Here is an 18,924-nt window from a genome sequence, read left to right on the forward strand (position 1 = left end):
AACGATTAGAAAGATTAGAGTTTTGCATTGGACGCTATTCTCGTTCGACGATTGAATAATTTCTTAGATAATTTCTTCTCGATAGATTAAGGAAGAATTGGTTGATCAACGAAGACCACGGTTGCTATCTCTGGTAGTTGTTTCGGGTTTTGTTGCGGATGTGCGAAAAAGTGTTGGCGCAATAAGAAAGAAAGATGCTGATCGGGGAGCGGGTGGACCCTGGGGGCTGGTTTTCGCTTTACCTCGAGTGGAAATGTTTCGAATGAAAGTATTCCTCCCCCAATCTCCCCGCACCCCGATTGCGGCGGCAGGAAGCTTTCGCAGGCGGGGCGCGAGGGGGTGATAAAAACCTCGGCCCAACTTTTCCGTCACCTTGCCTCGTTTATTACTACCACTTTTAATTCGAAGGAAGCATTCCTTTTTCGCGATTCGAAAAGTTCAAACAATAATATTTTGGCAAAGCGATTCGAAAAGTTCGCCAAGATCTTTTAGACACCGTGGGGTTGGACTTACGTCCGTCTCTTCCATGTCCGCGGCGTCGTTGACTCCCGGAATTCTGGTCTTACCCTGGCTAATGTACCAATAGTCCCCGATCCGGTTGCTCAGCAGGGTTAATTCTGCATTATTTTGTACAATTTTCAAGCTGCCTGCTTTATGAGCGTTGTATCGTTGACACTACTGCTTGCAATCGCTCTCGATTGTGCAATTTCTCTTTTTAATCTTTCAAAGCTACACATTTTTTTCTACCTTTTAATTGTTACTGTACGATTTGACCAACAAAATATATATCATGAGCAATTGCAAGATGCGCATGAGAGAGAGATAGAAAGAGAGAGAGAGAAAGGATAGAAAAAGAATGAGAACGTGTGCCAAATGATTTGCGATAGGCTGAAAGAAGAAGAGCAATAGAGAGAAGAAAGAAGAAACAAAAATATAGGAACAACGATAAAGAGAGAGAGAGAGAGAAAGAGAGAGAGAGAAACAAAACAGAACATAGAAATAAGAAAATTAAAAGCAAAAACGATATTCTTCTGTTGTTGCCGTTCTTGCCGGTAATATTATTATATGTGCTGTTAAAAAGAATATGAATTAGTTACATTTTAATAAGAAATGATGAGCTGAAAGAAACAGACAGAGAAAGAGATAGAGACAGAAAGAGAGCAAGAATATACGACAAACAGTGATAAATCTCATCACATATACTAAATTATTACGGAAACCAAAGACGATAACACGAAGCTTGATGAGTTGTTTCGCTTCTGTAGAAAAAATAGATTGCTAGTAAGGTAGTATATAAAGTAGTACATATAGGGAGGAATTTAGTGGCAATTTTCAAGATGAAACTATTCACGTTTTAGCTATAAAATACCTACTAATGCAATTTTTTAAGCATTAGTTCTCTCCTTTAGATTATTCTTTGAATTTAGAAAAACAGAAAGAAAAGAAGAACACAAAATATCTTAAAACCTGTACCTGTATGCTTTGGATAATTATCAAAGCATATTCTATTTGCATCCCTTAAAAAAATTAAAGGTTAATTTTAAGATCAATCGATAGTTGCAAATGTACAATGTCTATGCTGTTTTATAGCTTCGTGTAACGTGAACTTTTCGATCTTGAACATCGCGAAGAAGAGTGCTTGACCGGTCAAAGGGAAGCACTTACATCGGTGATTAATAGTTCCTCGCCATCATCGAGGCCAGGAATAGTCGTCTTCCCTTGTGAGACAAAGTAGTAGTCATGGATGTTGTTGGACAGCAGCAACATTTCTATAGGTGACCAAAAAAGAACAGAAACAAACATGCAGGTATTAACTACAAGTGAGGGTGCCATGTTTCCTGGTGGCTTTCCTTCGAAATGCATCTACAAGGGCTGGTTTATACATAAACTCGTATCGTAAGAGAACGATTTTGTCAAAAAAATAATCGCCCAGTAAGTCGTCTGGAATTGTTAACTCGAACAACTTGCCCTATAGCAGTTGTTTCGGGGAGCTTATTTCCTAAATTGTCTCTTCGTATATACAGATGTCACGTAGTATGTATATGTTATTTATATACATACACGTACAGTAGTATATTCCACGCGTAACAAGTACTTACGAGGAGAAATCTACTAAAACGAAACGATTTTCAATGATACATAGCTTTCGTTCTATTTCCGTTTTTACGGTCAATTAAGACAATTTAGGAAATCTCGATTCTAATATTAATTTTTATTAATAAGTAATCACAAGAGTAAGAGTAGCGTGCGGCATATTTCTTTGAAATACCGCATAATGTTTTCGTTTAGTACGACTCCTTTTCAACTTTTCTCCGTTGACAATGCAACTACAGATTTCGTCGAGTCCTGTACTTTAAAAGGACGTTATCGAAAATAACTCAAGGATTACCAACTGAGAGAAATACAAAGGTTGCGATCGACGATAATTTCATACGCGATCGAATGGATCAATACAATCGAAAAACTGGAGTGGGATGGGTACAGATCGAATAAGAGAGATATACGCCACCTTAGTATTTCTCTTTTCCAGAAAATATATAGGAGACGTTACAATAAGTCGCATTATCCATCCTAGTACTACAAACAACGAACAATCAAAGAAACTCAAGAGAAAGGGCTGTTTGGGAAAAGAAAATCGAAACAGAAATAACAACAACAGAAGCCTTAAAGAATATTGGCATCTAGTGTAGCAAATAGGTAGGAGAAAAGGTAGCAAGGGAGACAGAAAGTGAAAGATGCCTATAGCCCTGGCATAATTGTCAGGTTCTTACGTCGGTCAAAGTACACTCCTCGCCGTCGTCGACATTTGGAATCGTAGTCTTGCCTTGAGAGACGAAGTAGTACTCGTGGATGTCATTCGAGAGGCAGCACATGTCTATATAGAACGAGGATCAAAGAAGTAAGAAAAATCTGACAGAATGAAAAAAGTAGATCCAGGATAGGTATACCGTTGGTTCAATCGACTATATATCGAATACTTTCGATTCCGAGACAGTTTCTGCTACAACCTGACGCTTTCTCTAGATTCGAGTTTCTAGTTTAAAAACTAGAGTTTTTCATTCTATTAGGAAATAAGGGCAGGAGAGAATAGGACAGTCTCTGAAACGATTTTTATCTGTGAACGATATTAAAGATATATCGCTAATATAAAATTCCGTAAATCGTTTCGTTTGGTCTTCGTTGGAAGTTTTCAAATTTTCCTATCTCGTATTTGTCCAATTTTATTTATTGGACTACCACCTTAATATGCGTATGCTCACACGCACAAAATACACAATCACGATAGAATAAAAGGTTCCGAAATAAGATCGACGATGACCGTCTTTCGTCCTAAAAACGATCTTCGATGCACCAAGTGAGTCGCTGTATTAAAAAGTCTCATCTGTTACTAAATATATCGATAGAATAACGTACAATAATATGTTTCTGCATATTTATAATATTTCAATTATGAACTGAATAATCTTACCCTTCAAACCGGGCACCGAGCCTGACATCATTTGGTAGAAAATGTGATAAGAACGTTCCAGAGCTTGCTGAGAGATGACACGAGCTTTCTCCAATAGATCTGTACACAGAAAAATAGATTTATTTGTAATTTTAGAATATAAAGAATTGCTTTTACGAAAGTTTAAACGCCTTGATAATTGCGTTTGTAATTTCGTTTGTCATTCGGAAATATCGTTCGTGGTGCAATCGTCTCTATATGGTATGCATGATGCAAATTGCGATAAGATAAAACGTACGTGCAACGATTATATTATTTAAAAAAAGCAATAATGGATCGAAGCCAACTACGTTTCTGTTAAAATTAAGCTATTTATACATACTTATATGTATAGATTTATTACAAAAATGATCGATCGGACTCTCTAACTCGAGATTCTATCCTATTTATCATGCGAAGAACCCCGATAGCAATTGACGTATGTACATATATGGAAAATTTCAAGTAAAAACTTACAGGTCTCGATATCGGCACCAGCCAATTTTCCAGTGGGTCCAAAGTGAATACGGATGAATTTACCCTATTCGATAATAGGAAAGCCTTTTTTAAGTTTGTCTTTGATCGAAGATAATAGATATAACGTTATTCAACTTATTAATCGAGCCTTATGCATCGTTATATTTCTTTTTTATACGATTAATTGTGATTAAACGCAAATGTAAAAATTGAAAATTTATATATCGCTTCTAATAATTTGTTAATAATTTGAATATTATTGTTGTGTCTGATATCGAAAGGAAAAATAAAGAGAGACTTACGAAACGCGAGGAGTTGTCATTACGGACGGTCTTAGCATTACCGAACGCTTCCAAGACAGGATTGGTTTGCACCACCTGATCTTCCAGGGAACCTTTCTTCTGGGAGGTATCGTCGGCTTTCTTAGTCGAGGCACCGACAGTGGCGAAATACGCGATTACTTTCTTCGTGTTCTCAGTTTTTCCAGCACCAGATTCACCGGTAATCAACATGGATTGATTTTCACTGTCTGTGAAAGGAAACGAATTACAGTTACACGGATGAAATTTTTTAACACCATTGTTTAACGCTTATTTCGGCATACTTCGTGACCCCACCAGTAGCGATAGCGCAACAGTTCGAGTAATACTTACTGGTAAGCATATTCACATATGCTCCATCAGAAATGGCAAAAATGTGCGGTGGCACTTCGTTACGTCTTTTGCCTCGATAAAGTTTGGCGCATCTATGAGTATATACGGGAAATCTTTTGTAGGGATTGATAGCTACACAGAAGAGGCCAGAGTACGTCTGAAAATAACAATCGAACATTGTACGAAAATAGGTTTTATCCGTTCGAATTTGATAAATCGTTAAAAAACAACGTTTTTCATATAATAAAATATAATAAAGAAAATCTGTTTATCGACCATTTCCTTTAGTCAAAATTTCTTTCACAATTTTAAATGACAGAGGGCTTTGTAAGAAACAGCATCCAAGTTGAATAAACTCGGTCTATTCGCACCGTAAACCGAGTAAAAGTCGTATTTTACACAATTTAGAAATCGGTGTTTGATTCTTTACGCATACATACACATATGCGTCCATCGATATATGCATTCGTATATGCAAGTAAAACTATACTACATTTTTTAATAAATATCTCGGTTTAACCAATTTTATACCTTAATTTTGTTAATTTCAAAATTTACAACTACATTTAAAACGACCTCGTATGTATATTTACAAAAATATTTAACATCACTGATTTTAACAACACGATCATCGATATACTCGTTGATAAAAATGAGTTTTGTTTTAGAATAAAAACGCGAATGAGATTTTTACTCCATCTATAACTCGTATTTAGAGACGATAACTTTGACGTATATATATATATATATATATAGGTACACGTTTGTTTTATTATCTCTGAATATAAAGGAAACAATTTGCATAAAGAACGATCATAAAGAAGACTCGATAAATTCGATTGGCCATTTTTTAGCAATTTTCTTGAAAACAAAGAAGGAAGCAGCAATGCGTCGCTACACGTATAAGTGTTTTATCAGACGACGTTTGTCAAACGATGCTGCGTATGACGAAGGGGATCATGCATTTGGAAGAAAATACAATACTCGGAAATTCGAAGGTTCGTGCGTATTCCCAGCATGATGGATAACCAAACGAATTGGAAAACATCAATGACATTTTAGTCCGTCGAAATACCTGTAACCGATGTCTTCAGCTTCTAACATGCAGTTTCATCCGAATCATAGTTCGGGGTAAAGTTCTCTAAGAAGAAGATAAAAAGGAGGAAGAGCTCGGAGGAAAAACGTGGTGGCACGTCCAGGTGCTTTATCCAACGTTTTCGATGTTCGAGCAACAAATGTTTCCATTTACGGAAAGCGAAGGAAGGCAAAAATGAAGAAACCAAAAAAAAAAAAAAAAAAAAAAAAAGAAAGAAAATGTAGATACGATGCCACGAAAAACAGCAAAGGGGAATCTCTCCGAGGATGAAATAATCTTACGTAGATGAGTTTGGCGTAATAACGTTGTTTCAAATTGTGGAGGACCGAAGCATCGTTGAGGTAAGTTAAATTTGACATATCCTCGGCTTTTTCATATTTCGGTGGATTTACTTGCTGCAGCTGGTCCTTTTTGAAGTCCTTGCTCTAATTTAATGAGAAAAAAGATATTTCGATTAGCAAAAGTAGAAGAAATTGAACTTACGTAAATTAAATTGCTGTAGTAACGTTGTTTCAAATTGTGTAACACGGACGCCTCGTTCAGAAACGTCAAATCAGCCATATCCTCGGATTTCTCGTATTTCGGCGGATTCACTTGTGCCAATTGGTCCTTGCGGAATTGTTTCGTCTGTACGGGCATTCCTTTTTTGTGTAAATATTTCATTCTAATCTGCTTTATCGTACGATTCGACCGTTTAAAACTTATCACGGATATTTGACGATTTCGTCATGTTATTTGGAAAATGTTTCGTTGCAGATGTTTCAATTAATTAATCGCACAAAACGGTAATACTTGACATTTCATTATTTTAATTACGAAACTCTATTTTAATGAATTATTATAACTATGTAATTAAACGATAAACCTATATTTCTTCGATAAAATTGTTTTTAAATTTTAGTACCTTGTATCTTTTCTACCAGAAAATAAAAGAGGAAGAAGAGCAGTACTTTTATCACAAATAACTATCATTAAGAATTAAGAGAATATTATTATGAAATAACTGGTAATTTGCTCGCATTAATGACCGATATGCCGAATACTTTTGTAAAAGCAAACAGTTGGTAATTAGTTTCCATGAAATGTTTCTCGGATCAACTCGTATTTAATCGAGTAAATCATTTTAAACGAACGTTAGATTAAAATATTTCACATTGGTTTCAAGATATATAAATGTATTTTTAGTTATTATTTTAATATATCGTGAATCCAATTTGAGTAAAGGTTTCATATATCCCCTGATTCTACCTCTTTCGATAAATATATTAATATCTCTCTCTCTTTCTCTCTCTCTCTCTTTCATTTTCGATGCTCTAAAAATATGTCGACCCGCGTTTCGTGAAGTGACGTTTCAATTTATTATTACCAATGGTAGCGAGGATGCTAACAATAGCATTCAGCATTGGTTGACGAAGAGAAGGTAGGGTTTGCTGAACCATTATGTAATCCAACATGTAGAAGCGAGGCATTTTGTACATCACTGTGTCCCGAGCCGAACAAAAATAACCGCTACCCCCGAAATCACGGAGAACACAACTAAAAAATCTAATAGAGAGAGAAAGAGAAAGAAAGAGAGAGAGTGAGAGAGAAACCATATATATACACACATATAGGTACATACGTGATATGAATATAGCACACTTCTCCCTATTTATATCGAGCTTGAAAACTTCCGGTAGCAATCTCGATTCGTGATAAATTATTAAAATTTTACATTTATGTACACATTTTCCGATAGGTCTGCCTTGATTTATAAAGTTTTCGAATTTAATAAATTTGAATATCGGAACGTTAAATGATAGTAAACGCTTAACAGCTACCGAGCGGTTTTTACCTCTGCCAAAAATAGCGTTTCGACGGAGTCTGATACGATGAACCTCTACTATTTTGGTTTCTTTTTACACGTAGGAAGCATTGGCTTCTACCCTGCCATACATACTACAACTCTATCCAATTTAGGCGATAGAGGAAAAGATACGAAACAAGAAAATGTTTACTTTGTTCTTCTTTTCCTACTTGGTAATTCGCGAATCGTTGTTTCACGAAATTAAAAATGTTTTAGCAAATTCGTAATAAAAAATGTATCGACTACTGTATCGAACTTGCAGAGGAATTGGATATTTTCTGTTGGATCAATTTAAATCGAGAAAAGGTGAAAAATATGAGAGATGTAAAACTAAAAGGTGAAAGGTAAATTACCTCGCCGCCAGGTAACGCGACGGAAACGATATCACCCTTGGTTGCCTTGATTTCACCAAGAACATAGCCTTCCTTCTCATCCGGCACCCAGCACGCCTTTTTCGCATCGTATGGTTTCGTCTGGTCGATTCTCTTCTGCTCAAGGGAGACGAAGAGGTACGGGGTTGGATCAGGATCCTCTCCTTCTTGTGGCTTCGGCTTCGGCATCTTCGATTATTTCCTTTCTATTTGGATAATTTACTTCTCTATTTCTATCCTCCTCTCGCTCCCAGGAAGGTCTACGTGCCTTTTACGTCGTTGTTTTCCCACGTATCACACGGTGGGAAGAAACTTCCTAGTTACTTCGTTTCTTCGCTCTTATTCTCGATCCTCGGAGAATTCGGCGGCGGACGGACTACTTCTGGCGGCACGATCTGGGCGGCCCTATTTTACAAACAATCAGGCCTGTCAGTTATTATTAATTTACTTCCACGAGGACCTCTTCGTCTTTCTTGCGAATTGTTATCTACAGACGCAAAATATGATATACGATACTCGATACTCGATACACGGTACACGGTACACAATACACAATACACAATACACGATATACGATACGCTATACATCATACACGACACAACGATATTATCAGTAATTACTCTATTACAGTAAATGCTAATAGCCTTATATTCTTTATTCTCGCCGTTTTCTATTCTTTTTAATTTGATTTTTCACGCGAAATTGTGTTTTCAATAAAAACAAACTACGAAGTGGAAATTTTCCGAAAATTTTTATATAGAAATATAGAAATATAGAAGATTTATTTATCAGAATGTGGATAATAATTTCGAAATATGTAAATATTTTTTCTCGTCTGGCAGTCTTATGAAAATTTCATTTTGCTAGTATTATTCTTTCGAATGATAGATAAATCGATTCTTTACACTTTTGTACAATATTATCTGCTGGTCTGAAAGTTCTTTCTAATATAATGTAATAACAAAGAAATTTAAAGATACTGCCAATTAAAATAAATAACTCGTACAATTCGATACAGAGAACATTTGACAATATGGTTAATCGATGCTCGTATGAATTATATTCGAAGCCACACACATACACACATTCCCCTCTTATATATGATCAATTAGTATTATTAGTATTATTAGATTAATTGATATATATATATATATATATATATAGTTAATAACACGTAAATTACTGTACGTTTTGTTTAAATCGAAAGTAGGTGCTATTGTTGTATTATTATTATTCTTGTTGTTATTGTTGTTATTATTATATTATTATATCGTTAAATAGTTTCCGTTAATATTGCTAATTATTATTCATATGAAAAACTTTTAACGGCTAAAAGACGTTGCAATTATAAGCAGGTTGCGTAACGATATCGTTCTTCGGTAGCCGAAGAAAAGTCACGCAATAACGTAAAGTTAAAAGGAAAGAAAAAGGGAGACTCCTGTACATACACATATATATTTCAATTTTCAAATTAATTTTGTAATATGTAGTATGTATATGCTTTTCCACTTTTTCATAATCATCTTGTTGCATAAGTTTTTACTTAAAAAGTAGGTAAGCGAAATAAACAGACAGATGAAGAAAACCCAGAAATTTGAACCCAGAAACGGACCGATCGTGCGAAATATATCCGCATGTAGAAAAGAAGGACGGCAGAATCACGAAAATCAAACTAAAAGAGAAATAATTACATAACAAAATGCATTAGATATTGGAAGTAACTCGAGCGAAAGAAGAAAATTAGAAATAAATTCCGTTGGAAACAATTGTTTCCAGTTTCGAAAAAGTTTCAAAGAAATTTTTAGAAAGTCATAATTTGCATTGTGTAGAAAATATTGGGATCGAATAAACGGATGAAAGAATGTTGTAGTTTAAAAATTGAGAATCAGTTGAGCCGTTGAAACAAGACACCGGGTTTCGAACCCGTCCAAAAAAAGTAACATGCTTCCAGAGCTGCATAACGGAAATAAGATGGCAGGCGCGCTACATCTTGTTCTCGATTACGGATCACGTGTTTTTAATTTCACGCACGTTCGAAAACTATGGATTTCTCTCTGATTTGATACGGTATGAAAAAACTAAATATCGTGAGAAAAGAATTTTACCCTAAAGTAAAGTAAAAAAATTGTCTCGCATAAAATACGATATCAGAGATAGAGAATGAGAAATTTTTCAAAATGCGGAAGAAGAAGGAAAACCAAGTGTTGAGATGCAAACTTATTCTTTGAAATTTCTTGTAACTTGAAATTTTTACACATTGCGTCGCACTATTCAGCCTATAAAAGGCGCGCTGGCTGGTCAAAGAAGAGGAAAATCAAAGAACGCTTCGTATTGTATGGGGTGGTACGTATCTCTGGATGAGAAAATTGCATTGCATTGCCTTCAGGATCCTTTCGTTAGAATACACCGTAATGTCGCACTGTTCCCCGGATATTCATCACCAATGACGTCACCGATGACCGTTCAAACTCGCGAAACCCGGAAAGTACCACTGTGTTTTGCGCTCACGGATACGTGTATTATAAACGAGGAAAAATCGCGAAGAGAAAGCGAAAAATTTGAAGAAGACGGAAAAAAATCACTGTCCTGTTATGTTTCATTTGTCACCAAAAGAAGGACCACACACAAAATTGTCCCTCTCTTGAAACGATATCAGTTCCTCGGTAATAAAATAAGGACTACACCTCAAGATTAACGTCGATCACACGTTCGAGACTTAAGCTCGAATATCACTAGCGAGATCTAAACTCTATCCACAGTTATTTCCCCCTTTCCACTACTAAGAGAAAAAGTAATTACTAAACGATGAATCACACTTTCCTTTTTACCTAAAAAATCCTTCGTGAAAAAGGGTGGTTTGCAAGACTGTGGACTATAAGATCACTAGACACTGCGGGTCAGACTAGGTTGCATATTAACGAGTCCTGGCGAAATCCCCTAGGCTTCTCTCACAATCACGAGTTCGTTATACTTTTTGTTTCCTTCTTTTCTTTCCTTTCCTTTCCTTTCCTTTCCTTTCCTTTCCTTTTCTTTTCTTTTCTTTTCTTTTCGTTTCTTTTTTTCTTCAAATTGGAATCGATCTCGTTTCTTTAAAGTTCTTCTATTCGTCTTTACGATTTCTATACGTCTCCCTTTTCGCTTTTCTTTTCCATTTGCCGTTCCAAGTATCGAGCGTTAATGTTGTGTGTCGTGTAATCAAAAAGAGAAAAAAATCTAACAATCGGACGAACACCGACGTTTTGCACTTACGTTAGAGAGCCGTTCTGTCGGGGAAACGAGCGGGGGCTCCCAATATAAGCGCGTGCAACGTGATCCTAGAATATAACGAGCTCAACGATTGGTCGATCTTCTTGACCAATAAGAAACCGCGTTAGTTCCGGGGCCAATCTACCTTTTTAGGCGGAGATGATACCAAAAGTGTGACAAGGGGTGGCCACGGAAAGCTACAACCGCCTCGATCGGCCGAGTGAGATGAAAATAGATGTCGAAACGAGACAGGGAATTACCTTCAGCGGGCTGATTTTCTGGCATGTCCATTTTTTTCCTCTCTCCCGTGCTTCAACCCTATCTTACTCTGTTTCCTCTCGACCCTGATTTTCTATGCTATACTTTGCTCCAACATCCGCCCGATATCGAATCGTTTTAACATCGAGCATCCTTCATCTTCCAATCGAGCAATCCGTAGCAGTAGATACCCAGTTTTTCATATACCACATCAAGATCACTGGTACACGTGGAAGACGCACGTGCTCGATAATAGCTGCAGCAAACACATATAAATTACGCTGACTTCTTCGTAGTGTCTTTTTGTGCCATTATGGGTGGTTCTTTAAAAAAAAAAAATCACGCGTGTAATAAGATATATTTTCCTTTCTCTCACGGACCATTTCTTTAAAGTTTACATTTTTACATTTTACTATAACATACTAGCTGCGCTTTATACTTTTACTTATTATGTAAAAATTGATATACAAAATACTAGAAATTCGTTCTTTAGAATGATCAGATACTTTGGAACGTTAAATAGTTCGTCTGTACGTCAAAACATTGTTGCATGCACATTTTCCATCTTGTTTTTCTTCATAAGAGTTTCTTCATTTTTCCAACAAAACTGTATTTTCCATCTATCAAATATTTACCAATGGAAAGTACTGAATAATTTTTCTTTTAGAAAAGTAATGCTATTTTTTATTAAGAAATTATCGTTTTACAAAAGTATAAAATTACAAAATCTATGCTAGTATTTCGATCATTTTTTACTACAGGTATAAAAATATAATCCCTTGAAAATGAAAAGGAAACCGTTTTATATATAAATTTGCTATATTACGCAAATTTAATGCATATAATATACACGTACATTCAGGAATTTAAGTTGATTAATCATCGTTCTAACCACTCCACGCGTATAACATAGTTTCCATCATAATATTAGTTATTAATGCGAATTTCTGTTTTTAATAATATCACTTCCTATTTAAAAAGTTTTACAATACCTAATTAACGCAATTAGATAGTATCTCATTTATTATAGGTAGAATACAACGTTAGTTCGACGTTTGATAGATTGAAAAATATCTCAACGATCTTATCAGACGCACAAAAAAGCTTTGTATCTATGTACATAGGATCTGCAAACGAAAACTATCGCCCGTTGTTTTATTCGTTCATTATTTCTTCTGCGAAATAACATTGCGATTCATTCGATCGAAAGCCCGAATATCTGTTATCGAACATTGGCCAGAATATTTAGTGGCTTTCTACCAGAAATATTTGGCAATCTTCAGTAATTGACCTCATTAGCGTTTACTTTTGCATTAGAACTTTACAAATTATGTGCCTATCTTTATTCCTCGAGAGGAGAGCGCTTTTTCCTAATTCCTGTTGTGCCAGGCGAAAATTACAATTTTCATTCGTTTCTTTATTTTTATTTTAGAAATGAAAGATTTCTCCTTCTCTTTCTTTTCATGGTTATATCTATTTTATTTACTTGTTGTTCTTATTTTTATTATTTAACAGATATTAAATAGTTAGGCGTGATGTTAACCATATATACGTATGAAAATGATTGAAATTTTTATAGAACATCGTAATATCATAATTCCATAACTTTTTTATGAGAATTAATTCTATAAAAAAAAATTAATGTCCTATTAGAAATTTTTATGTGCACAATGTATCAGTTTGAAATAACATGTGATATTATGATGGTATTATGGATAACTTGACTAAATTTCCAATAACAAGCTGACATTAATATTTACATTCGTAAATTAGTAAAATGTAGAACTGCAACTATGCCTAAAGCTTCGCACGCCATAAACACTACGAACAATATGTTAATGTTAATGTGGAATGTTGAAGATAGAAACGTTTACAGATTAAACGATACAGAACAAAAGTTTGCCAAATTTAACGAACCTATTATGTTTCAATACCCAGAACATCATTTTCACTATTATTTTCATGACGCATTTAATTCGCCAATTGAACAATTACATACAGTTTCGTTCAAAGGTATAAGCATATTTGCTCGATTACAATAAGTAAGTATGTATTTAGGACAAGTTATGAATTACTATAACGAATTTCACATAAATTTTATGTATTTTCTTTATACAATGTTTAAGTACAATGTTAAATTAATTCGTCAAATTCATTTTGCTTAAAACATGAAATAATAATTATAGTTTTTGTGATACAACCGAGAAAAGAACAATCGATATCGTTTGGTAAAAGATTTGAAATTTTCATATATAGGAAATCTTCTTTAATATGAATGTTCTATTTCGATCAAATTTTATAGCTTATAAATAAAGAAATAAATATTATTCTTAATACATTTTTCAAACATTCTTTGAAACTATAATCGCAGCTATAACAGATGACTGCTTGACGTAAGTACACATTGTGTGTGCACGCAGTAGTTGAGAACATTCTATAGTCAGACACAAGAAACATTATGAAACAAGTAAGTCCTTTACGCTTCGTCATACATGCTTCGCTCAGAATTCATTATGGTAGAATAAACATTTTTATTCGGGAACGTCGGAAAAAGAAAATATTTTAACTAGACCTCTGTTTGTATCAATTTTTATTCTACTTTGAAAATAACAAATTGTAACAAACAATCGCTTAACAAAGACGTTTGAAAGCGTTAAACTCGAATACACGTAGTCACACGGATGTATGATATTGTACGGGCTTGCTTATAGCACTAGTACGTAAACAACAAAGTTCTCCGTTACATGTTTCAAGTATTCTACAAAAAAGTAGTGATACTACGTTAATTTGTATTTGTCGCGTGTAACTAATATTGCTTTAGACCACGTAGGAAATACTATGAAGACGTAGACAGTAACGGAATTCGGAATGTATGGAAATAGACTGGTTGCGCAACATGCTTGGTAAATTAAGATTCTGACGCGCATAAATGCCATACCGATGTTTATTGCGAGACTTTTAAAACAACGCCTGTTCATAATGTAAAACTAATATACATATAAGCATAAATATAAAAGACTTTGAAATTTTGTGGATTACATTGCCGATGACTAGCCTCACGCGAGAAACATATATATTCTATGAAATGGTAGAGTGATTGAGTTTAATTATGATTCGAAAATAAAAATTACGCAGTGTATCGATCATTATTAACAAATCTATCGCAATAACTTCGCTAAGAAAAAAAGGAGAAAAGGAGGAAAAAAATAAAATTAAAAAATAAATAAAGTAAAAATAAAAAAAATTATCAGTCGAAATTTCTCGTTGTTAGATCAAAAAGGCGGACACCGGTTAGCTTTTGCTGTATCCTCGGTAACACTATGCTATATCTAATTTAAGGTTGGAGCACGATATTATTTTCTGTATGGATCGCATCAAAATTATTTTTTATGCCAAAAGAATAATAAAATATTTATTATTTCAAATTTTATTCATTGTCTTCGATGTAGAGAGAAGCTTTTACCACAAAATCTTTTTATACTAGCAGCGTATAGTGTATAGATGTATACTAGAGATTTTTGTTTAAAGACAATATCAAGTCTGTACATCATCGGTTTTGCTAGAAGAACGATACATCTGAAAAACGTATCTATTATTACAATTCTTTCGTTTACTTAATCACCTTCGTGAGTTTACCAGTCGTTCGAACTCGAAGGTTATTCGAAGATCAGCATATTGCACGTGACTCAACTTGTCGTTTTTATTAATCACCTAATATGCTAACAAAATTATATCTTACGATTAAAAATGTAACGATAATCAACCGAAAGTGTTGAAAGCTACGACCTTGAAAAAGAAGGAAAGTATCTTTTTTCTGATTTCCTTTCCTTGTTTCATTTCTCTTTCTTGAGAGAACGCCATCTTACTTTTACATCTCTTTATATCGTTTAATAAAGCAACAAAGTGGAAAAACGAATCGGGAGTTGTTGATTGTATATCAAAAGAAAATTTGTATAATTCATTCCAGTATCGAAATTCCAGGATGTGTTTGCTATTACGTTAAAGTCGGTCGCACGAATGCGGACAAACAACTTCGAAAAGGACGAGATAGAGGCAGCGAGGTCTTAGTTAGAAGACAGATAGCGAAGTAAGAGCAGAAGAGGCCGAATCTAAGATTATTTCGGGATTGGCCGGAGATAAACCGGGCCAACGTCGACCGAACCAAGTGAAACGAAGTGAACGGAGCCTTGAGGTTTGAGTCATCTTTCTGAACTCGAATTTGGCTCGTTCGCAAAATTACGCACAACACCGTAATAATCAAGCATTTCTGTATTTCCGTGCGTTATTTCTTTTTCCTTTTGGATTTCATTTTCTTTTCCTATCTACTCCCCCCCCCCCCCCCCCGCTCGCCCAATCCCATCCTATCTTATCCTATCCTATTCTATTCTATTGTATGTTATTCTATTCTATTCTCTTCTCTTCTATTCTATTCTATTCTATTCTATTCTGTTCTATTTTATTCTACTCTGTTCTATTCTATTCTATTCGGCAATTCTTTCTGATCCTATTATTATAACTCATGCACTTCCTTTATTAACGTTTTCTTTCTTACTATATTCGGAAGTTATTACGCTATATAATAAATAGAGTGTCGGTTAAACGTTTCATAAATCTTCCATAAAAACTCCTTTTATTATACATACGTTCATCGATATTTTAATTTTTTATAGTTACCTCAAAAAAATTTAATTTTATGTAATAAACGCCTTCATACGTGTTCCTTCGAGTCAGATTAATTATTATCATAAAATGGAAACAACTAAAACCACACAATTTGCTAATATAGAAACAATCCTAACATAATACAAACGTAATACAACCATGAATGTGAATAAACGATATATAATAATTGTATCAATAAATATTTGATGAAAATAAAAACGATATATGTATCGTAGAAAGATTGAAATATACGTAAATCGAAGTAAGAATATTGAGTTTTATACCTTTGATGTTTTTATGTACTAACTTATAAATATTCATATACTATTTTACATTTTTAATTATCGACAGAGTTTTTTTATGAAAATACATTGAAACGCGTAATAATTCGATTATTTAATACAACGTATTCGTTGGTCGAGATATCAACCCAGAAATTGCCATTGAATTTATCTCTTAGAACATGTCTTTATGCAAGATTATGGTTCACATGTGTACATATACATATACATAACTAACAAATGAATATGCGTAACATGCGTAACTATTAAATAACTAAATAAGAGAAATTTTAGTTTCATACAAGGTCATCGAGGAACGAAGAAACGAAAGAATGTACGTTTATAATCGTACAGTCGAATTTCTGTGAGCGCTAAACGAAAAACAATTTGGCTGTGAGACAAGAGGAACACTGGTGTTGCATTACGTCTGGTCGAAAAGGATGAGCGCCAATCAGTACCGACCCACTTGTTTCAATATCTTGCAGCCAATGCTCCGTGAACTACTATTTCGAAATATTTTTTTTATAGACAAAAGAACATCCACCCCGCTTCCTTCGAGGGAAATAATGATACATCGTTTAACTTCCTTCAATAAAGCTATTCTAGTTCTTACGGGTATAATTTACGACAAAATTATTTTTATATAGATAATTCACGATAAACTTTGTTTCGAAAAACATTTGCTTAACGGAATTCGATCGTAAACTATACCGCATCACTTCCGAATCGCTTAAACATTTATGTTTATCAAGGCATATTTCTAAAAATATCCATGCAAATGCGCTATAACTCAACAGTTCGTTTTATATCAACCAGAAAGGAAATCGATGGTTAGCCAATAAATTTTAAATACAAGAATCTATCTTATAAAGCAGACTCTTTAGAATCGAGGATGTATCCTAAGTTTGTATATAAAAATTATTTGAGAATGTAAGGATTAGTTCTATAATCTAGTTATTATAAAGGTTATATCTACACTAAGACAGAATCCATAGCATACTGCAATTGGGAAAATATATTTTTCAACCACCTTCTTCATATGATAATTGGCGTAGGATAATGAAGAGAAAAAATTAACCATTACAAAACAATACTTTAACAAAAAAAAATTAAATTCTATAAAGAAAATTATATTTTTCCTTGTATTATATAAAAGATGCGGTGTGAATGTACTAGTTGTTAAAAAAGAGGCCATACATATTATTATTAAATACATATTAGCGAACCTTTATTTCCCCTATGCATACGCGTATGCATATAATAGCATCATAAAATTTAGTAGATACGTAAATGCAAATAGAAACTTAGATTGTAGATGCAAGTTTATCTGATTAATACTCACACTAATAAGTTGTTTAAAATTCTGTAATTTATGAATTACTTATATAGAAACAAGATAAAAACGAACAAAGATTTTAAAAATTGTTGAAAAATGTCTGTTTTAATGCGGCAATTTACTAATAGAAATTTACGTTCATCGGAAAAGTAATTATATCGATATTTGCTTTAATTCATATCAACTAATCAAGATAATGTCATACATTTGGCGCCAAATATGTGATAGAGTTCCACGTCAGGCGCCAAATGTGACAATACCTAACACTTGGCGCCAAATATGTGACAATATCTAACGTCGTCCGCCAAATATAAAGCGATGTACGTGAAGAAAGCAAAGAGCAATGAATTCACTCCGAATCGAATAAATATTCCACATACCGAAAGTTCTAACCGCATAGTTACAATCCTTATAAGCCTATGAAATCTGCCAAATCTTTTCATTTAATTTATCAGATTTTGCTAAGTAATGTTATTAACTTAATATTTCTTTTTAGCCAGATCACTCATAGAACTCGATAAGGTTTTTTTAAAAACGACCATTAACTTTGAAGAAGCAAGCCTTTTATACATACATAGGTATATAAAATAAATATTACTACGTAAATGTATACACATTATACCAACTTAAATTTACCAATGAATAAAATGATTACAAAATTTCAAATAAATAGGTTTCATACTAAATTATTTTCTTACGCGTTTCTAGCGTAGAAAACAATGAGTGTCTTAAAAAAAAGTCTAAAGAGAATTACATAATATCTATTGTAAGTGCCCAATTTCATTCCAGGTTCCGGCAGAGCACCCATCTTCATTCGTTTCATTTCAGCTTTTCTTGTCCCACCTTCATCGCCTTATACTTTAATTCTTGTTTAGCCACCTCCTTCCCTGGGCCTTGCGTTCTGGGGCTAATACTATTTTCGTTTCTTAGCGATAATATGTATAGTAGCTACTGCTTAACTATAGTCTTTTCAAAGCTTCCTTCCCTTCTATTACTGTCACTTTATTTTGTTTTATTAATCTCTTTATTTCACTTTCCTTTTTTGTTTATATTCCAATGGTATACCAGATTTATTTCTATGTATCATGACATCAAACTCGTTGCAAATAACATATATGGAATGATGAGAATAATGAGAAAAATAGACAAATATGTCAAAGGGAGTAAACCGAGTAATTTATGAAGATCATAATCAAAAACAAATTTAAGG

The 18,924-nt window shown here is 34.0% G+C and overlaps 1 protein-coding gene across 26 annotated transcripts in view; it reads right to left on the minus strand.

Annotated features, from left to right (window-relative positions):
- LOC132906180 (myosin heavy chain, muscle) overlaps positions 1-11,300 on the minus strand; it is a 41,010-nt gene extending 29,710 nt beyond the window's left edge. For 9 of the 26 annotated variants that reach the window (XM_060958112.1, XM_060958119.1, XM_060958128.1 and 6 more), the window contains exons 1-8: positions 11,181-11,300; positions 7,913-8,335; positions 5,995-6,138; positions 4,618-4,774; positions 4,267-4,493; positions 3,965-4,028; positions 3,470-3,568; positions 2,772-2,875 (exon numbers count right to left, since the gene is read on the minus strand). In XM_060958112.1, the coding sequence (XP_060814095.1) occupies positions 2,772-2,875; positions 3,470-3,568; positions 3,965-4,028; positions 4,267-4,493; positions 4,618-4,774; positions 5,995-6,138; positions 7,913-8,119 (1,002 nt within the window). In that variant the 5' untranslated portion in view covers positions 8,120-8,335; positions 11,181-11,300. Of the gene's footprint in view, positions 1-1,665; positions 1,770-2,771; positions 2,876-3,469; positions 3,569-3,964; positions 4,029-4,266; positions 4,494-4,617; positions 4,775-5,994; positions 6,139-6,196; positions 6,341-7,912; positions 8,336-10,759; positions 10,951-11,180 lie in introns of those variants that run through there. The other 17 variants (XM_060958109.1, XM_060958106.1, XM_060958110.1 and 14 more) reach the window with 4 other exon arrangements.
- Positions 11,301-18,924: the final 7,624 nt, after the last annotated feature.

The sequence above is a fragment of the Bombus pascuorum genome, chromosome 4 (assembly GCF_905332965.1).
Source record: "Bombus pascuorum chromosome 4, iyBomPasc1.1, whole genome shotgun sequence".
NCBI lineage: Eukaryota > Metazoa > Arthropoda > Insecta > Hymenoptera > Apidae > Bombus > Bombus pascuorum.